A 22221-nucleotide genomic window follows, 5' to 3' on the forward strand; every position below is an offset into this window, starting at 1 on the left:
TTTTAAAGTTATTCTATTTTATTAATAAATTATTATAATTATATCCTATTTATAATATATCACCCTTAACATAATTCATTTTAGCATATAAGTGTACTATTTACACTTATATAATTTATTTTATTAAAGTCATTTATTTAAAAATAATTATTAAAATTGATGACAAAATAAATTCAAAAACTTAAAATTTAAGTTACATAAATTGAAAATTAAATTATTTTAATAATTTAACTCGATAATAATATAAAATAATTTAACTCCATAAAAATAAAATATTTAAATGGAGTTGTGATAACGGGCACTAAACACATTTATTTGATTCACAAACAAGAATTTAAACACAATTCAATTTCTTCATATATGTAACATTGACAAAATAATAAGAAACTATGATCAAAACTCAAATTCAAACTTGTTTTTAGAAAAAAAAAGAAAAAAGTATGTAAATCTGTCTAAAGATGGAGTGTTGCAACAGTAGCACTGCTACAATCTTTCACTTTCAGAACTAATTCTGATTTGTTTATTTTTATGTAATCTCAAATTAAAGTGCGGAGCCCTATATTTAGCAAATACCCACCATTTTCCAGTAAAATCTTTGAAAATCTTTGATTTTCGAGACCCATTTGGAACTGAATTTGACTCTTGACGACGATGATGCCCGCATCCACATCATCTCTTTTCAATCCTCGTTCGTTCTCCTTCACTTGAGCAATTTCACCCTTTCTTTCTTTCTGTGTTCACTAGCTCACAAGCATCCTCTACTTTTCGCCCTCAATTTACTGCTTCTACTGCCAAATCCGTTGCAGCCCATTTAAGCAATTGTCGGCGATTTCTGGGTCATTTCTGTTTTGATTCTGAATCTCGAAATTCTCAGGTTTCGGCTGTGAATTTGGTGTTATTTTATGCGATTGATTTTGGGATGTTGAGTTGAGGCGTTTTACTTTACTGTAATTGGATGGAAGCAAATGGGTTCACTGGAAAATGGATTTCCATTGAAGAGAGACCCTTTTCTTCGTTCTTCATCAACTAACAAGGGGGAAAGATACTCCTATTTGCAGAGACCTAGATCGAGATTTTCCCGGTTTTTGCTTTTCCAAAAGTTTGATTACTTGCAATGGATTTGTACTGTGGTTGTGTTCCTTTTCTTTGTGGTTCTTTTTCAAATGTTCTTGCCTGGATCAGTCGTGGAGAAGTCTGAGGTTTCTTTTAAAGATGCGAAGACAAGTTTAGGGGATTTGAAGTTCTTAGAGGAGCTGGGCATGTTGGAATTTGGGGAGGATATTCGATTTGAACCATCAAAGCTTCTGGAGAAATTTCAAAGGGAATCAAGAGAAACAGGGTTTCAATCTTTGAATAGGACTAGAAATCGTTATGGATATAGGAAACCTCAACTTGCACTGGTGAGTTTACTACTCAATCCTAGCTATGTTCTTGAATTGTTCAAATCTTTGGGCCTCTTCCATTTATGTTCTTCCGTGGACTGTGAATTCTTCTCTTTAACTTCATGTCTTGTGTAGATTTGACAGTGTTTATGGATTTTGTTCTTCAGTTGAATGTTACTGAATGCATGCCTGATGTTGTTTGATGTTAAAATTCACTTGAATATCATTTTCTCCTTAAAGGTATTTTCAGATCTGTTGGTTGATTCTTATCAAGTGCTGATGGTAACCATTGCATCTGCTCTGCAGGAGATAGGATATGTATTTCAGGTAATTCATATGTTTTCACATTGCCTTCTTTAATCTCAACTTATATTATGTTGTTTACTCTTGGTAGATTTGTGAGAATATTTAAGGTAATGTGTAAGCATTCTGTATTCTGGAATTTCCCGTTCCATATATCGTGAAGCAGCTGATACCGTTGTTCGTCTGCCTTTAGAAATCTCACACAATTGTTTCTGTCTTGATAATGTTGTTCATACACCTTTAGAAATTTCGCACAATTGTTTCTACCTTGATACCGTTGTTCGTACACCTTTAGGAATTTCACACAATTGTTTCTGTCTTGATACCGCTGTTAGTACACCTTTAGGAATTTCGCACAATTGTTTGTGTCTTGATACGGTTGTTCGTACACCTTTAGAAATTTCGCACAATTGTTTCTGTCTTGATACCGTTGTTCATACACCTTTAGAAATTTCGCACAATTGTTTCTGTCTTGATACCGTTGTTCATACACCTTTAGAAATTTCACACAATTGTTTATGCCTTGATACCGTTGTTCGTACACCTTTAGGAATTTCGCACAATACCTATATATATTGTTCCCTGCCAGAGATTGAGACATAGAAGCCATAGATTCACTTCCCAAAGCCATTATCCCAGTGGGAGTTATTGATGAGGTAGCATTCTAGGAGGATGATTGCGGGTCTTACCACTTCGCTCGCCCTATAGTAAAGTTCAACTTCGTCTTCAAAGGGAGCAATTGGGGTCCGTAGAAAGATAAGCAAGGAGAATATTGATAGAATCCCGGCAAGTAAAGTGAGAATATCCGTTTCTCTTTTCGATTGAGATTTGAGGGCTAAAGCCCGGCATCCCTGATCTTCACCCAGAAGTTTCTACCTTGATACCGTTGTTCGTACACCTTTAGGAATTTCACACAATTGTTTCTACCTTGATACCGTTGTTCGTACACCTTTAGGAATTTCACACAATTGTTTCTACCTTGATACCGTTGTTCGTACACCTTTAGGAATTTCACACAATTGTTTCTACCTTGATACCGTTGTTTGTACACCTTTAGGAATTTCACACAATTGTTTCTACCTTGATACCGTTGTTCGTACACCTTTAGGGATTTCACACAATTGTTTCTACCTTGATACCGTTGTTCGTACACCTTTAGGAATTTCGCACAATTGTTTCTACCTTGATACCGTTGTTCGTACACCTTTAGAAATTTCACACAATTGTTTCTGCTTTGATACCGTTTTTCTTGCCAATGGATGCAAGGCTGCGCTTTCAGTGTAAATAGAAGTCAAGAACTAAGTTTATATCAGTTAAACGATATCTGTCATAGAGATTATCTGCACGAGCATATAATTTGATGTCTCAATTGTTTGGTCGACAGGTTTATTCTCTTCAGGGTGGGCCAGTGAGTGATATTTGGAGGCAGATGGGAGTCCCAGTTACTCTAATTCAAACTTGTGATGAGACTGAGGTCATGGTTGATTGGCTAAAGTATGTTAATTCTACTTCAATATTTTGACTTAATGACATTTATCTCTAAAGCGTTCTATTAAATAAAATTTGTATTGTTTCTAATCATGTTTATGATGCTTTTTTCAGCTACGATGGCATACTTATGCACTCTCTTGAAGTGAAAGATATCTATTCCTGGTAAGAATTAGTATAATCCTTTTTTTGGTACCAACAATAAGTATGGACATTTGATTATCATGATATAGTATATCCTACTTCATGAAATCCTGGAGTATTGTTGCCATTTCTTTGAGTTACATTCAGTAAAGATGGTTTTTTTGAGCTGAGTTTTGGGGCACTCGTTCCCTTCTTCCATCGATGTGAGACCCCCAATCCACCCCCCTTTGGAGCCCAGCATCCTTGTTGGCACACTGCCTCGTGTCCACCCCCTTTGGAACTTAGCCTCCTCGCTAGCACATCGCTCGATGTCTGGCTCTGATACCATTTGTAACGGCCCAAACCCATTACAATTTCTGTGTCATTAAAGGCTCGACGACCAGATATTATATTGATGGAGGAAATACCCATTGAAAAAAATACTAGTTCTTCTGATCGTAAGCATAAATTAATTTCTAAAGAAGAATAATTGCAAAAAGCTTTGGAGAGAGCAGAACATGAAGAAGCTTGATATTTAATAAGATCGAACTTTTCCTCGCAACTTTTTGAATTTTGAAGAGAGGAAAATAAATAAGTAAAGAAGAATCTCGCTGAGCGTACCTCAAAAGAAATAGGCTTTCCAAAGTTGTTTCGAAACATATCCGTCACTGGATTCCAAACTAATGAAATTCTAGGATTCAAACCGCAACCTTTCCTAAAAACTCGAAAGTACTAAAAAGGTTCTTTGTTTTTTTTTGTAACTTTTTAACTAAGAAATAAATTTTGTTCATGTATTCCTTAATTTTTATGGTACAGTTTATTTTTTCTTTCTATTTTATTGTTCTTTGTTTGCGTTTTTGCCGCTACATTAGTGTTCTTATCCCAAGAATTGCCTATATGTTCATTATCAATCCATCTAATCTTGTACTAATAGTGAACTTATGGCAATATCCGGAAGTCTATTATTTAGTTCAATGAGTAGTGTTGCTTGTTTACAGTTTTCTGCAGGAACCTTTCAAGTCTTTGCCGATTATCTGGACTATCCGTGAAGAAACTCTTGCCTTACGCTCTCAAAACTATGCTTCAAGTGGGTTATTTGATCTTTTAAATGATTGGAAGAGAGTATTCAACCATTCAACTGTTGTTGTCTTTCCCAATTATGTCATGCCGGTAATGGTTTGCTTAACAAGATTAAACACAGGGATGAACCAATTAATTAGCCTGCAGAAAAAAAAAAGAAAAAGACTTGTTCACTAAGAAATTTGTTACTTGTAAATCATCTTTAAAATCATTTCCCAGCAATGCTTGGTTTTTTGACAAAAAAGAAGGAAGAAAGAATAATTTCATACATTGTAAACCTGTGATGTAATGAAGTTGTTAATTGGTTTTATTGAATCTAAAACTTCCACAGATGGTCTACTCTACATTTGATAGTGGGAATTTCTTTGTGATTCCGAGTTATCCTCCCGACACATTGGAAGCAGAGATTGATATCACCTCTCTGCGTGCGAGGATGGGCTATGCAAATGATGACTTGGTTATTGCCATTGTTGGAAGCCAATTTTTGTATAGGGGTATGTGGATGGAACATGCAATGATTTTGCAGGCCATATTACCACTACTTCACGAGTTTTCTTTGGATGAACATTCGAATTCTCATCTCAAGATCTTTGTTCTAAGTGGGGATTCGAACGGCAACTACACAATGGCTGTTGAGGTGCATGTCAGCTTTGGTTTACATCTCTCATTAATGAATTGCTAGCCTTTATTGACTCGTTCGGTTTTCCTTAGGCAATTGCTCAGAGACTGGAATATCCAAGGAGTATTGTGGAGCATGTTCCCGTCGATTCAGGATCAGACAATGCTCTAAGCATGGCTGATTTTGTTATATATAGTTCCTTTTTGGAAGAACAATCTTTCCCACAGGTTTTGGTGAAGGCCATGGGCATGGGTAAACCTATCATTGCTCCAGATCTTGCCATTATTAGGAAATACGTACGTTTCTAATTTCTTATCTTACAACTCTCTGATACTATGCTAGGACAGGATGGTACTTATTTCTTATTCATATCTGTTTGGATACGTCATACATTTGTTCTCAATCATTGCTTACGATAAGAAATAATTCATAACTAAGAACCAATATACAACAGAAAGGGGTGACTACAATAATAAACAAAGAAATTCATTTAAAAGATTCATTATATAATGATCCTTGGTTCTAACAGTTGGAATTTAGTGTTAGAAGGATGTGATTCATGTAAAGAAGAAGGTAAAATGTATTTTACCTGTTCTTTCATCCTTTCACATTTGAATGTTTATAGATTGACTTATCATCCGCTCTTTATGTGCTTGACTTGATACTTGTATAATATCTCTCTTCAAGATTCTGTGTTCTTGCTTATATGACATATTTTTTGGTTCCTTGTTGCATCTTCCCACTCTTCTCCCAGTTATCTCAAGTATTATGTAGCATCAATGTTCTTGTTAGATCCCACATCGGTTGGGGATGAGAACGAAACACCCTTTATAATAAGTGTGTGGAAACCTCTCCCTAGCATACACGTTTAAAAACCTTAAGGGGAAGCCCGAAAGGGAAAGCCCAAAGAGGACAATATCTGCTAGCAGTGGGCTTGGGCTGTTACAAATGGTATTAGAGCCAAACACCGGATGATATGCCAGCGAGGAGGTTGTTTCTCGAAGGGGTGTAGACACGAGACGGTGTGCTAGCAAAGACGCTAGGCCCTGAAGGGGATGAATTTGATGGGGTTCCACATCGATTGGAGAAAGGAATGAGTGCTAGGGAGGACGTTGGGCCTTGAAGGGGGGTGGATTGTTAGATCCCACATCAGTTGGGGAGGAGAACGAAACACCTTAAGGGAAATCCCAAAGAGGACAATATCCGCTAGCAATGGGCTTAACCCGTTACCGTTCTTTTAATGAGGGGCTTTTGGAGGATCTTTGGGATGTGGCTTAGTAGGACTCTTTTCTGTTTCTACCACTAAATTGCTTAGGGGTATTTCCGATTTTCGTTTACCAACAATTGGAATTCCTTGTAACTTTTTCCCTTTTTGGCAATCCTTTGAAATGATTGAAGTCTTCTCTGTGTGGCCTCTTCTTTTTGTACTTGCATATTTAATGAAAGATACTTTTTTTTTTAAAGAAAATATTTATCATACGTGAAAATTCTGGACAAGCTACTGACTACACTGGCAATAACAACTAGGTTGATGACAGGGTCAATGGCTATTTGTTCCCCAAGGGAAATTTCTATGTACTTTCCCAAATTATTATGCAAATGGTCTCAAAAGGGAGATTATCGCCACTGGCTCGCAGTATTGCTTCGATTGGAAGGGGCACTGTGAAAAATCTGATGGTTTCAGAAACTGTGGAGGGATATGCCTCACTACTTGATGCTGTTCTTAAGCTTCCATCAGAAGCTGCACCAGCTAAGGAAGTTGCTGAAATCCCTTCCCAACTGAAAGAAAAATGGCAGTGGAAGTTATTTGAAGGGGTATCAAATTTGACCATCCTGAACAGAAACGAAAGAAGCTTCACGATTTTAGATGAATTTGAGAAGCACTGGAACCATTCTAAAAAACCGAAGCCTTCTAGTCTTATTGCTTTTAGCGAGTCGTTTGTATACGATATATGGGAGGAGGAAAAACATACGGCAACGTCTAATATCAAAAGAAGAAGAGAGGAAGAAGAGGTAAGATTTTAAGCAGCACATCCTGGTTCTCTATAATTTATAGAGATTTTTTTTCTTATTATCATTGTTATTGTTACTTGAATTTGACAGATTAAAGATAGAACGGAACAACCTCATACCACATGGGAGGACGTGTATCGAAGCGCTAAGAGAGCTGATCGATCTAAGAATGATTTGCATGAGAGGGATGAAGGGGAGCTTGAAAGGACAGGACAGCCATTATGCATTTATGAACCTTATTTTGGGGAAGGAGTTTGGCCTTTCCTGCACCGTTATTCTCTTTACCGTGGAATTGGGCTGGTGCGTAAAAATTTTCTTGTCGTCTTGTCTTCTTAGTTCTGCTTGATTGTTTGGTTCGAATATAAACGAAAATGGCTTCTTATTGTATCTATGTTTGCAAGATTCGTTGTCGTTACCATCTGAATGTTGATGTTAAACGTAATTCTTGCAGTCTAGTAAAGGCAGGCGACCTGGGGTAGATGATATCGATGCACCTTCACGGCTTCCACTTCTCAATAACCCATACTACAGAAATGTACTCGGCGAATACGGAGCCTTCTTTGCAATTGCTAACCGGGTTGACCGCATACACAAGAATGCTTGGATCGGTTTTCAATCTTGGAGAGCAACCGCCAGGAATGTATGTGACGTCTCTCTATCCATATTTCCTCTGAAGTTTCCTTCTTGAACTCACTATTATATTTCTTCTGAAAATAAGAAACAAACCACTTGAACTTTAAAGAACTGGTAAGTTCTCTGTCCATGCATTAGGTTTTTAGCTTGGCTGCTATGACATGATCTTTAGATTATTTTCACAAACGTAAACGCTTAGACTATTCGATAAAGGATTACAGAACTATATCAGCATATACCTACCGTTACCGTTTCCGTGAGAAGAAACACCCTTTTATCTAACTGATGGTGTGCTTTGAATAGGTATCACTGTCAAAAATTGCTGAAAGTGCATTATTAGATGCAATTCAAACCCGAAGGCATGGAGATGCACTTTACTTTTGGGCACGCATGGACTCGGATCCAAGAAACCCGCACCAGCTTGATTTTTGGTCATTTTGTGATTCTATAAATGCTGGAAATTGCAAGTAAGACCTGAAAACATATGTACAGGAACATCTGAACTCTCATTATACAGTCTTCTAATATCAATTCTTTGCCTATGCCCCTTTCGGTAATAGGTTTGCTTTCTCCGAGTCATTGAAGACGATGTTCGGTATAAAAGGTGATCAGGAATTTTTACCACCCATGCCTGCGGATGGTTCTACATGGTCTGCCATGCAGAGCTGGGCTCTGCCAACCAGATCTTTTCTGGAATTTGTCATGTTTTCGAGGTTTGGAAGAGATCTTGTACCCTATCTTTATAGCAGTCTTGCTTAAGAGTTCCCATTCTTGAGTTTTCTTTTTGTCTGCAGAATGTTTGTTGATGCCCTGGATGCGCAATTTTACGACGAACACCATTCAAGTGGACGATGTTACTTGAGTTTGTCAAAAGTAAATTCCCTTTTCTTTTTAGTTTCTCACATGTGAACATCGAGCTCGCCTTCGGTTTGTGCATTTGTATTGTTTTGTTGTAAATGCTAGAGTTGTGTACTTTTTCACAGGACAAGCAGTGCTACTCCAGGCTGCTAGAACTCCTCGTAAACGTTTGGGCGTACCACAGTGCAAGGCGTATAGTGTATGTTAAACCTGAGACTGGTGCAATGCAAGAACAACACAAGTTCGATATACGAAGAGGCCACATGTGGATCAAATGGTTTTCATACGACACGCTGAAGAACATGGATGAGGACTTGGGAGAGGAAGCAGATGCCGACCACCCCACAAGACGGTGGTTATGGCCATCGACAGGTGAGGTTTTCTGGCAAGGTGTGTACGAGAGAGAGAAGAATTTACGAGATCGGCAGAAAGAGAACAGGAAGAAAAAGAGCAAAGCTAAACTAGACAGAATGAGACACAGAAGACACCAAAAGGTGATAGGGAAGTATGTAAAGCCTCCACCAGAGATGGAAAATTCAACCACAACAATTAGTACAGAACCTATTTTGAAAACTAGTTAACTCAAGTAGAGCCTACTCTTAAATTCATTTCATTTTTAACATCTTCATGTATTTTTTCTTCTCTAATTTTTTCTGGAAGGATGTCTTCATGTTCTTTTCCTTTTATTTTATTTTATTTTTTGTTCAAATGGTCTTGTTATTATGTAAAACATCCTTCTTGATTGGTGCTATTGTATGTTCACCCACATGTATTATATTTTTCTCTGTGTTGAGTCCAGTTTTATGGCAATTCTACTCCTAAATACAATATATACTCTTTGCCCTATGAACTCAAACTCGAAATGGTGAAGAGGCGATTCGAGTTCAGAAAAAGTAACCCAAACCCCGAAATTTGAAGTACTCTGTTTTGCAGATTTCTCAGTGGACTATTTTACAGTAATAAGCTGAAGTATTAGTTATTAAGAACGATCATGATCATAGGCAACATAGATGCATTTTATTTTTATGAGAAACAAATATACAACGAGATGAAATATTACAAATAGATCCCTTCAAGCCTTAATCCGACCATTCAACGTATGCTGTCTTGGCATAGGTAAGCCACATCCTCGCCTTTGTTTCTTCTTCCTTGCCAGCCTTTTTTCCAAGTCCTTCACTCTTCCGCTCAGTTTTGATATGATGGCTAACTGTTCTTTGCCAGCCTCCATCAACTTCTCCACCATCTCTCTCATTTTCTCGTTTTCTTCCACCAGTTTCTTATCCGTCTCCTTTTCAGTACCCAAATCAAGCTTATTCGGGTTTGGCGAAGAAGGCAGTGACCCTTCACCCATCTGAATAGAAGGTCCATCGAGAGTTGCTTCATCAGCAGCATGTAACTCGTTAGCCTCGTTGTCTAACTTGCTGGATAGCCCAGGATCAAGTACAAGTGGCTCGTGCAGCATGTCTTCCGCCGTTTTAGTTTCCTCGTCAGCAGTTCGTTGTTCATTTTCCTCGTTTACTATTTCGTTTGGGACGTTCTGATCGTGGTACGATTTTGATAGTTCCTCTAGCAAATCTGCAGATTCATCACATGCTCGTCTAGCCTGGTTGTCTAACTGGCTGGATGGCACAAGCTCATCCATACTCAGTTGTTTGTTTTGCTCGGTTATCAACTTGTTTTGGATGTTCGGGTCATTGTCGTTGGAGTTCAATTCTTCCCCTGGCAATTCTGCAGATTCATCAGGTGCTCCTTCGTTTTCATTTTCGTGTTCTGTATAACCCAAATGCTCCCTGTTCTGCTCAGAGCCGACACTTGAGACATGACAGTCCTCAACCTCAGGATGCTTCACATTAGAAATTCCATCACTACTTAGTTCAACTTCCAAATCATGTGCATTCTCTTCAGTCTCCGACACCTCTCCCCTTATCTCAAGTTGCTCAAGCTTGGCAGCTTCGAAATTATTTGGATTGGTGTCCTCTCTCATTGGAAGTTCCACATCTGCAGCCAACTGATCTTCAGTTTGTCCATTTTCAGCAGGTGCAGAAATGTTAATCTTGTCAAGAACTTGAGGTGTTAGTCCTGTTTGTGCTCCCACTTGATCATCACAGACAGACCTCGAAGCATCAACCTGCAAAGAATCTTCGGCAGGACGAGTATCTCCAAAAGAATATGCTTGCTGGTTTACAGCTTCTTTTTGCCTGTCCGCTTGAAGAACATCCCCTACTTTTTGCTCTGCATCAGTCAACAACTCCACATTCTGTTCCATCTCAACCTTTGATTCAGCCTCTTCACCCTCAAAATTCTTGGATAAGTCATGAGACGACAATTCAGAGGTATCTTCATTTTGAACTTCAGATTCTTTTACTTCTACAAGTTGCTCTGCTTCATGTACCTTCGTGTTCTCATCGTTTACTTCAGGCAACTCGCTATTTCCATCCCCAGTGGGCTTCTGATGTTCTTTGTGTTGCTCTTCCTCTTTTATTTCATGATAAGTTGCTGTATCAAAATGTTCAGCATGTTTTTCCACGGTGGCTTCCTGTACTACTTCTGTAGGCTTGTTAATCACCATGCAGTCAAGTTTCTCCTGAAGCGCTACAAGTTCTTTCGCCAAAGACTTCCGGAACTCCCTTACACTCGGATACAGACCCTTTTCAATGCAAAATTTAAGAAAACAACTTAGGATAGCCTTCAAATCAACATTTTATAAATTTTTGAAGGAGAAAAGAATTCCAAATCCTACTTGTACTCTTTTTTCTTTTCAAAAAGAAGAAAAAGGAAGGGTCGAGCAGAAGACAAATACCTGTATGGTGTCGAGTTTTAGCAACAGTCCCATTATCATTTCTCCAACAAACACTCTTTCTCTCTCATCTTGAGGAGGAGCCAATTCCAAAGCATTCACACGATTATGAACCTCCATGACCTGTTGACGAACTTCAGCAAGTTGCCTCATCTTTTTCAGAAGCTCCCCTTTCCTAACTTCATAACCACGGTAGGCTGACTGAATGAGCATGGCAGCTTCATCATCCGATAAGTTAGGCTTCTCATTTTTCCCTTCTTCCTGAACTATGTCCCCTGAATTTACCTCCGACCCTTCATCCACATTCTTCCCAGTAGGTGCTTGGTCTATTGTTCTGTCCTTCTCCCCCTGTTCTTCTGTCCCTTCCTTGCAGAGCTTGTCAAGAACCTTCTCTTGAGACTGCGCTGTCAAGCTTAGTGGCTCTCCATTTCTAGAGATATTCTCTTTATTTCCATGATTACCATCAAGGCTGTCATGGGTTTTCACCTCAACTTCCTTAATGATCTTCTCGCTGTTTGGCTCTGCTATGGCGCTATTGATCTTTGAATCTAATTGAGTGTTTTCCTTAACATCGGTCAGTTTGGAAGGACTCTGCGACCTCGAACTGCCATTTCCATTCTTCTTCTTCGGAAGGGGATCCACTCTGAGACAAACAGGAGGCAATCTTGATTTCTTTGGCGAGGTTGATTTCTGTCCTTTGACATTATCTTTAGATGACTCCCTTACCTCGTTTTCTTTTGCAGGCTCCACCACAATGCATCTCCTTTCTTTCTTTTTGTTGGCGTCATCAGTCTTATGCTTCACATCCATTTCAGGAATATTGCTCTGATTTATGGTCTTCACAACTTCAGGACCTTCACTTGTTGCATCATTTCTCTGCAAGATATTCGTTGGTACCAACTTCCCAACATTAGAAGGCTCTTCAGTGTATTTTGTAGGAGCATCCATATTTTGGACGTCCTTTCCAGCCCTCTCCTCTCTACCAAAAGTAGGCATCCAAATAAGAGGAAATGGGAACTCTTTTTTTCCATCCTCCGGTTGATTATTTTGCACACTTCGAGTCCCCATGCCTTCTGCATCAGGAAACCATGACCCGAGGCGACTCAAATCAGACAAAGGCCAGCCATGCCAGAACTTTGGATCCAAATTCTTCGGCGAATTCAAACCATGGCGTTCCTTCTCTTGCTTCATGGCTCCAGTTTCAGAAGGTTCTTTCCCTTTTTCACTCCCCACATAGTCAGGTGGAATCCACACAATTGGGGATTGGTTATTTCCTAATTGAAATGGAACCATCGACCCCTTTCTTTGATCGTCCGGTTTCTCCTCCTCAATCTTCACACATCTGTCTTCCTTCTGCTTCTGCCCACACAAGCTATTAGGACAGCCACAACAGTGATGATTCCTCATCATGTTCTTGTCAAACTCATACCTAGGCTGCTCTACATTATAATGCATGGGAGGAACATATTGGACGTAATACGGTTCAGGGCACGGTGGATAACTGCCATAGCAATGCATATGCTGATGGGGTGGAACAGGAAGGTGCGGTGGTCTGAAATTATAGTAACCAGGGAAGAAATTACCATCATTACAGCAGGAAGGTGGCATTGGGTAGCCATAATGGCAACAGTTATGCCCAGAATCATGAGGAGGCATACATGATTTAGCTGGATCCATCATCGTGTAAGATGGGACACTTCCCATATTCGGATAGTGATATGGATTGACAGGCATTCGATTCTTCTCGAACGGCTGTGAGTCCATGTACCTGTACATGGGAATCATTTCCTCTAGCTGATCTGAAGCCCACAAAAAGATGCAATAGGCTTAAAGGAAAAGCGATAAGCTTGTTTGGCTCAGACAATTCGTGGGATCTTTGTAATTCCTGTTGAGAGTATCACCAAATCACATTGTAAGAGACAGACAGTGAATACGCAGGCAACAGAGATGTTACGCAACGAACATCATCTATACGACGCAGAAGATCGTCTCTTCGATTATATTGCCATTGCTGTTCATAAGAACAGAACAGGGAAGAGTAACCTTTTGGATAATTTCGACCCAATTTCAATTTTATCAATTAAAATTCCAAACTAGAATGGGTGCTACAAACTTGCAATATATTACTCCTCAAGACACGATTACAAAATTGTCAATAATCAATCATGATCCATACAAAATTCAACTAATGAAATACCAATTTATGTCACAAAAATGTCCTAAACCAATCATAAGAAAACTCAAACCCAGCCACAGAATCAAGTAATAAATTCTAAAATGGCTAAATTCCAATAGTCAAATCATAGTTACAAATCTATGAAAAATTATAACTAAACTAAACCAACTTGAACAAAGTTCAAAGAAATATATCCTTCACCTCAGAGTTCAAAAGGATAAAATAAGATGTTTACAGGTAAAATCCACACATTACGGGTAAGAATTCTTCCCAAGAAAATGAAGAGAGAGCATAACACCGCGGAATCATACATAAACAGAATCATAACACCATCTCAAATTGCAGAATAAGGCTTCATAAGATATCGAATCCTATTTAGTATTCGGATCACTCAAAGCCCCGATTCAAGTTCCACATTCTACATTTACCATTCAGACCACTAACAACATTCAATTAAAATTCAAAAAGGAAAGAGAATATGAAGAAGATATCATGAAAACTCACCTAGGATGCGATTTCTCGAACAAAAAAGAACAAAATCCAACCAATCGGTTCCGACACAATCCAGATGACTTAATAGATATCGGCGCAAAAACGGTCCACCAACCCAGAAAACGGAGATTCAAGTTCCTTTTGTCGCTTTTAGATCGATCCAAGCTACTCGGCGATATTAGATTTGATGATTTTGTAAGAATCTGCGCCATTTTATACGTCGAATTGGAAGAACGTCTCCGGTGTCTTCGAGATTGTTCTGGTGTTTCCGGCCGGAAATATCTGGAGTCTGAAATCCCACGTGTATGATGACGTGTCGAAATTTTGGTACGTTGAAGGTTCTCGTTCGCGAGTACGGAGTTTTCTAGACTCAAATAATTTTATTTTTTAATTCTTTTAATTTTAATTTTAAATCTAATTAAAATTATCCTAAATTATTTATTGAAATAATTAATACCAATTAACAAAAATAATCTTTGTTTTATTATTTACTTCTTACCAATATTTTCAAAATCTAAAATAAAATTTTTCAAACTAAAAAAATAGTTTTATTTTTTAAAATTTAATTACAAATTTAAATATTTTCTTACAGGATAAAAAATAGTCAAATGCAATAAATACAGTGTAAAACAAGAGAACTGTACCTTATGTAGTGCTAAGTATCAGAATTACACTCTTGTGGCAACCGAAGCGACAAACATGATCATGATACTGAGCTACCTACATTTTAATGTTCAAATTAGTACTGAATTTGTGTTTTGAACGTACTTACTATGGGTATGCGCATACGAAAGCGTTTAAGGCTCTATTACGAATGTCTCCATATAGAATAATATTTAAAAAAAATATATCATCTATTCCAGAAATCGGTAAGAAGTCTCTTGCCTCGCTCGGGTCTCTTAATTCTTTTCATTGGATCCCTTTAAATTTTTCGTGGACACCTTAAACTTACTCGAGTTTCCAAATCTTACTAGGTCCTACATCAAATTTTATTCATTAATTATAGGTCACTTTACTATAGATCTAAATTTGTACTTTTATGCCGAGTATGATAAGTTGTATCCATGACTATAACCATTACAAGCAAGCTGGCCTTTGTTAGTAATTACTGTTCGGTCAAAAGTTTGTTTTGCCTACAAAATTCTTGTGTTTCCAACTCCTTATTTGGTCATGTCTACAAAATGGTAGGTTTAATGAACCGGCTAAAAAAGTCATTGGACAAACCCTCACAAGCACGAGTTCATAATTCACCTAGGATTAAGATCGAGATTTATATGATTATCATGTAAATATTAATCTTCTCAATTAAAGATTTTATAAAGAGAGATTAAATATTTCATGGTCTAATATTATATATATTCATCGTATAAGATATCTTAAATCACGTGTCTCCACGTAAAAATTTGAATGTAACAATTACAAATTGAACCGTATCAATTAAGTTATCAAGACAAGACACTTAATCTCATCCATAGATTACAAAATTTTAGGTTATTTCTTTAAGACAATCCTCTCGTATGTCAATCACATATGGTTTAATATTACATTAATAACCTCCGATTTTTTATATAATGGATAATGTTAAATTGCAACTAAAATAATCAAAATTGTTATTAAAAATTAAATAATTAATTATGAGGCATAAATCTCAACAATCTCTCACGCGCACTAAAGTAGCGAGACATGTGTCTTAGGACATACTCTATATCCAACATGTTCTCTCATTTTCCTGAGAGACGATGAGACATGACTCATAATTTTAACATTCTAAATGTGTGAATAATCTCTTCCAATACGAATATTTAGAGATGCTTATCCAATAGTCTGATTGGTCATTTCAAAATTAAATCCACGGACTTCCCAAATGTTTTTTTTTCTTAATTAATTTATTTTTAAGCTAGAAAAGGCAAAACATTAATAACGTTAGCTTGACAAGTATTTACAAAGCAAATGCTCAATAAACTAAAAGGGCTGCCTAATATTGGACCAATGCATTTTCACATGGAGAATTAATTGGATTGTTGCGAGCCTAACGAACAAGATGCTTTGGAAGAAGCGATCTATTACCAAACCATATTATTCGAAATGATGAAAACATCTTTAAATACTCACTTTTACATATCCGAAGCTATTGGATAAGCATCTTCTGAATCTTCTTCACAAGTGATCTTTTTCCTGCGCCTCACGTGCATGGAATCAGCCAACATGTTTCTCATCTTCTAATAATGATGAGACTACTAAGGGCCGAACAAAAATTCTACGCGAGATAAAGCTAGATCAAACCCCTAAGAGAGAGAATACTAGGCCAAGAGGCCTAAAAGTACATCTCAATTGAGTCGAGTCGCGGTGGGCCTATTAAAGATGGGTGCGCATACTCAACAAAACTGAGGAGATACGGTGTTCGGCCGTCTCAAAAATCAATTCGAACGATATTAAATAATGATTTGGAAAGTAACAAAAAAAAAAAAAAAAAAAAAACTAATATAAGAATAAAGAAATGTCAATTTGTAGGAGGTAGGAGATGACCTAATCCAAACATCCACCTCAACAAGACCGCTAAAATGGACATTTTCTCCTTCGGAGAAATCAACATTTGACTTTGTCTCCAAAATTTTAAACTTTTTAAAAAAATATTGATTTTTCTTTCAATTTAAAATTAATATAAAACAAGTAATTTAATATTTGTGTTTGCTTCCAACAATTTACTTTAAATATATCATATAAATCCAAGTATATAAAAAAAATTCAATAATTTTATAAATTTCAACAATTTTTATGCGCCCACCTGAGACGAGGCGAGCTAGGAAACCCATGCTTGAAATCGGCTAATGGTGGACTTGACGAGAATATATTTTTGGGTAATGGATTAATTTTAAAAATTTAAATAATAGAAATTATATTATATTATATTATATTATATTATAAATTTAATTCACAAATTTTGACCAAAAAAATTCCAAATAAATTAGATGGAAATTAAGAGTAATAATAATAATAATAATAAAAAAATGGAAAATAGTTTTATTAGGTATCATTTCTGGTAAAGTCAGTCATGAGCGGCGGGAGGATAAAATTAACAAACCAACGGAAGCAGGACGGATATGGAAACGAGGGTTTTGGTTTTCAACCCAACCTCTCTCACACGGCGAAATGATTTGGCTTCTTCCTACGAATCTCTCTCTTCCAATGTATAAATTCTTAACTCTTCCACCTCAATTTCTGATTGTTTCTTCTTCTTCTTCTTCCATATTTTTCTTACCCTTTCTACCCGCTTCTGCTGAGATTTTAGGGCTTTCCAGATCAAGGTTGTCTTCAATTGCATCTGGGTTCGTGTTGAGTGATTGTTTTGTTTGTTTGGACCAAAGATGAAAGATTCCAACACTGATTTGTTCGACCCTAGAGCGGCGATCGGCTCCGATTATGTGCTTGGTGCTTCCACTTCGTCTCGGGATTCTGATTTTGGATTCGCTTTTGACGACAGTAACTTCTCCGATCGCGTACTGAGGATTGAGATCGTCGGTGTGTCCGATGAAACGGAGCCGGATTTTGGTGGGTGCAGCAGTGTCCTCGATTGGGCTCGCCGAAAGAGGAGGAAAGAGGAAAAGAAAACGGAAAATGGTGAGTCATACTCGACTATTTTTGTTTCTTTTTTCGGGGGTTCGAGTATAACTTTTGTCTATATTTAGATAATTTCAATTTTCCGTTGGATTAGTGTAGCTAGCTCCATCACCGACTCTGGTTTATGAGGAACCTTACAGAATTCCGGGTTTCTTTTTCTTGTCTAAAACTAATTGTGGTTTTAGCGCCGTTTCTTCTGAATCACTTGAGCATGTTAACTCATATCCATCTGGGTTTATGGATGTTTTTCTTATCTCTGGGCTATGAATTCGTATAAAATTAGTTTTAGAACTCAGAATCGGTTCATGAGTTTCCTTTCGAGGCACTTTAAGCTGAGAACGAAAGGGGAAATGTACAAATTTAAAGTCTACGTTCTGAACTCTGAATCAAAATCTTCTGTACGTCGAGTTCCAGATTTTAGTAAGATCCTTTTATTTATTTTATATTCTTGCGCAAAGAACGCTTATTTTGGTTTTTTTCCAGCTGCCGTAAATAGCAAACTGCTCATACCTTGCAACCTTTCATACAGAGTTTGTAATATTAAAATGTTGATATTAAATGGTTACAATGGTCGATCTTTCCTGAAAGAATAGATAAAAACTGTGGTAGTGGGTTACTTAGATTACAGTTGCTAATGGAAAATGTGGAATTTTTATGCAATGTCATTCTGTCTGTATAAAATATTAGAACTCGAGAGATCAATTTATGTTTTCAGTTTGCAGAATTTTCATTTTGTTCCAATATTTCGGTGGGTTCTTGATTGTTGATGGTGTAACTTTTCTTTTGACAACTTCTTGCACGAAAAAGTTCACCGGAAAAATTAATTCCTTTTTCTTGTTTTATTCAGCTCTGGATCTCAGTAAATGCCCACAGCAGCAAGTTGTAACCTGTGAAGAGCCCGATATGGTAGATATCTTGTCAGAAAATCCAGACGAGGGACCTGTGGCAATGGTTGAAGAATCATTATCAGGTAATGACGGAGAAGTCCAATCAGAATTTCTGTGCTCAAATAAAAAGTTGATATGATCGGGGTTTTATCTGAATTTCGAACTTTGTGTTTGATTCATGAAAATATTGTTGTAGGTGATGAAGCTGCAAATTGCAATGATTTAAATTTGGATTCTTCTACTGTGGTGAGGGTGAAGACTTTGCATATTAGCTCTCCTATTTTGGCGGCCAAAAGCCCATTCTTCTATAAGGTAAAGGTCAATAGTCTTTATTGATATTGTTCCATAACTATCACACCCAACAATCCCAAGAATGTTCATTTTCTCACGCTATCTTGTAAACTTGTAGCTGTTCTCAAATGGCATGAAAGAATCAGATGAACGACGTGTGACCTTACGGATCAATGCCTCTGGTAAGAAATAACATATGAAATTTCTTTCCGAACGAAAACTGTTGAATGATAGTTTTTGGCTGTGTTATAAAGAGAAAACTGACTTGCTATATTATGTCCTTTTACTTGGAACAGAGGAAGCTGCTCTCATGGAGTTGTTGAACTTTATGTACAGCAATAGCCTGTCTGTTACCACCGCTCCTGCGTTATTGGATGTGCTAATGGCTGCTGATAAATATGAGGTTTCTTCATGCATGAGGTATTGCAGTAGACAATTGCGAACTTTGAGTATGACACCGGAGTCTGCACTGCTCTTTTTGGAGCTTCCTTCCAGTGTTCTAATGGCTGAAGCCGTTCAATCACTGACTGATACAGCAAAACAGTACCTTGCGGCTCGTTATAAAGACATAACTAAGTAAGTTCACATCTCACATGAAGATCAAAATTTTATTTCTAATTTTCTTTTTCTTGGTCTTTTGTGTTCTAATCTATATTATGTTAATCTAGATTGAAGAAAACAAGAAACTTACCACTTCAACGTTCATCCTGTTGATTCTGCTATAGATTTTTTCCCAAGAAACAAATAATAATTGAAAGAAAGAAGGATCAAACAAAAGGGGATCTGAGATATCCCCTGAGGGTTTCAAAAAATACTCCCAATTAGGCAAATATGTACGAGATCGTAATTACTAAAAGAATTTAATATTAGAAATAGAACACCAGATGGTGGGAAAGAGCTTATTAGTAGAATCCCATAGGCCATCACTGCAGGTATCTTCTCTTTGAATAATCTTTGGTTCCTCTCGAGTCACACCTTCCAAAGAAGTACCACAATGGCATTGGTCCTTTGTTGCTCTGCTCTTGCTAGCAATAGCTAGTTAATAAACTAAGAATAAGACATGCATGACATGTATTGCCATCAATAGTTCGTCACATTGACGATTTGCTGATGATAAATATTCCAAGCCATGTTTCCTAAACTGTTTTGTCAAGGGATCCTGCTATCTTAAATTCTATAATGACGATAATGTAATGTGTGTATGTCAGGTTCCAAGAAGAGATATTGCTGTTTCCCCTTTCTGGAATAGAGGCAATATTATCCAGTAATGATCTTCAAGTAGCATCAGAGGATGCAGTATTTGACTTTGTTTTGAAGTGGGCAAGGTCGCACTATTCTTCGTTAGAAGAACGACGAGAAGTCCTTGGTACTCGTCTTGCTAAATTCATTCGCTTCCCCTACATGTCCTGCCGGAAGCTTAAGAAGGTATTGACATGTAATGACTTTGATCATGAGGCTGCTTCGAAACTTGTTCTCGAGGCACTGTTTTTCAAGGCAGACGTTCCTCACAGACAGAGAGCCTTGATTAGTGATGAGTCGACTTCCTCGAACCGTCGCTTCATCGAGAGGACCTACAAGTATAGGCCAGTTAAGATCATTGAACTGGAGCTCCCTCGACAACAGTGTGTGGTATACCTGGACTTGAAACGAGAAGAATGCACAAGTTTATTCCCGTCTGGACGAATATACTCTCAAGCATTTCACTTGGGAGGGCAAGGATTCTTCTTGTCTGCTCATTGCAACATGGACCAGCAGAGTTCATTCCATTGCTTTGGATTGTTTCTAGGGATGCAGGAGAAAGGGTCTGTGTCTTTTGCTGTGGATTACGAATTTTCAGCAAGATCGAAACCGAGCGAAGAGTTTCTGAGTAAATACAAGGGGAACTACACGTTTACGGGTGGGAAAGCAGTTGGGTACCGAAACTTATTTGGTATACCATGGACTTCGTTCACGGCTGAAGATAGTATTTACTTCATAAATGGGATCCTTCATCTAAGGGCAGAGCTGACGATCAAGCCATAGCTTCTTTGTTGTTGCTTCCCATACTTTCTATGTCAAAGCTCAAAAGATTGAAGGACTTCTTTTCATGCTGACACTCACTGTGTAGTAATAGTAGTAGTCAGTCCTTTTAGCTATTTTCTCAATGGCAGGAAAAGAAGACATTGTATTTGAATAGGTTCCAATTTTTTATGCTCAATTCTAACTTTTTAAGCTCTTCCTTTTTCATGTGTTCACCAATTCAAGACAACATCTCATTCTACCACCTTTTTTTATTTATTTATTTTTATTCTTATTTTTTATTTAATGATTCATATGTTTATCCTTTGATATATATACTCGAATCGAAAATCTTAAGTTGATTAAGTGAATTTATCAATTTTTTACAAAAATATATGACTTCCTTCTTGATCCCCTCTTTTATAAAAGAAACAATAAATATAAAAAGGGTACTTGTTTAAAAAATACAAATTATAAAAGAAACTTTTGTACAAATAAAAACAGGTTTAATGTTGATAAAATTTAGGTTTAATTATAGACTTAACCATTTATTCTGTTGTTTAGAGGAAGTTTAATTGTATTCTTGTTGCATTCTTGTTAATGTCACCATTTAAATATTAGCGTTCTTAAAAAATTTGGGCGGGAAAGAGATTATTATTTAATTTAAATAGTTGCAAGACCAAAATTGGGTGCAAAAAAGTGAAAGCCCCCGGATTTTCACTTCCTCCTAGAAAACGTTTTTTGTTTGAGTTTTACCTTGCCAGATGTAATATTCACCAACAATTCATTTATAAACGAACATAACATAATAAAAAATTAAAATATATATTTAGAAAGTTCATAACAAAAGATATTTTAATAATAAATAAATTAAAAAAAAAAGAGATTTATTATATAAATTTGTCCGTCATACAAGATTATTACTTTTTAATCCAATTAATACACACCATATATATATATATATATATATATATATATATATTATTAAAATGATTACTTTTTTAAGTTAAAAAATCAGAGTGGATCCCGAATAATAATAAAATTAATAATAAGGTAAACGAAATATGTCTTCCTTAATAAGAAAAAGAAAAAAAAAAAAAAAAAAAAAGAAATTAGCTAAGAAACTTAATTGTTAAGAAAAAAGTAGTCGTCTTGGAAAACCCAAATTGAATCCATTTTTTTTCTAAAGGGTAAATTGGAGATATCTGACAAATTATGATTTTTAATTTAAACACAAAATTACAAAGCATATTTGGAATAACAATAATTTATTTAAATTTTACTAAATTTGTAACCCTTTCATATGAATGGAAAAAATTCAACTATGTATACAAAGATTATAGCTTAGTGTTTTAGTGTTTTAGGGTTCTGGTCACGCTATTCTCATTTTCTCTAACTCAAATTTTCGAGTTTTAACTAAGAGAACGTTCGAATAACAATAATACGCTCAACTATGTATACAA

At 36.8% G+C, this 22221-nt stretch overlaps 3 protein-coding genes across 3 annotated transcripts; 2 read left to right on the forward strand and 1 right to left on the reverse strand.

The window, feature by feature from the left end:
* The first annotated feature begins 574 nt into the window (after positions 1–574).
* Positions 575–9303, forward strand: LOC111778610 (uncharacterized). The gene is made up of 14 exons (XM_023658535.2): positions 575–1400; positions 1623–1709; positions 3070–3179; positions 3288–3338; positions 4295–4466; positions 4708–5013; positions 5088–5291; positions 6523–7008; positions 7099–7308; positions 7460–7648; positions 7945–8108; positions 8202–8354; positions 8436–8514; positions 8625–9303. Exons 1-14 carry the CDS (start codon positions 966–968, stop codon positions 9078–9080), a joined length of 3102 nt encoding a protein of 1033 aa, XP_023514303.2. The 5' UTR covers positions 575–965; the 3' UTR covers positions 9081–9303.
* Positions 9304–9491: 188 nt separating this feature from the next.
* BAG6 (BCL-2-associated athanogene 6) lies at positions 9492–14161 on the reverse strand. Its single transcript, XM_087118963.1, has 3 exons — positions 13977–14161; positions 11300–13181; positions 9492–11146 (listed from the first exon to the last, which is right to left on the reverse strand). The coding sequence occupies exons 2-3, from the start codon at positions 13079–13081 to the stop codon at positions 9572–9574; spliced, it is 3357 nt and encodes a 1118-aa protein (XP_086975089.1). The 5' UTR covers positions 13082–13181; positions 13977–14161; the 3' UTR covers positions 9492–9571.
* A 2831-nt stretch (positions 14162–16992) lies between these two features.
* LRB1 (BTB/POZ/Kelch-associated protein) lies at positions 16993–21023 on the forward strand. Its single transcript, XM_023659042.2, has 7 exons — positions 16993–17152; positions 17254–17582; positions 18430–18552; positions 18666–18781; positions 18879–18942; positions 19057–19336; positions 19969–21023. The coding sequence occupies exons 2-7, from the start codon at positions 17330–17332 to the stop codon at positions 20780–20782; spliced, it is 1650 nt and encodes a 549-aa protein (XP_023514810.2). The 5' UTR covers positions 16993–17152; positions 17254–17329; the 3' UTR covers positions 20783–21023.
* The last annotated feature ends 1198 nt before the right edge of the window (positions 21024–22221 follow it).

This window comes from Cucurbita pepo, chromosome 17 (assembly GCF_057944985.1).
Source record: "Cucurbita pepo subsp. pepo isolate OVF chromosome 17, ASM5794498v1, whole genome shotgun sequence".
NCBI classification, from domain to species: Eukaryota; Viridiplantae; Streptophyta; class Magnoliopsida; order Cucurbitales; family Cucurbitaceae; genus Cucurbita; species Cucurbita pepo.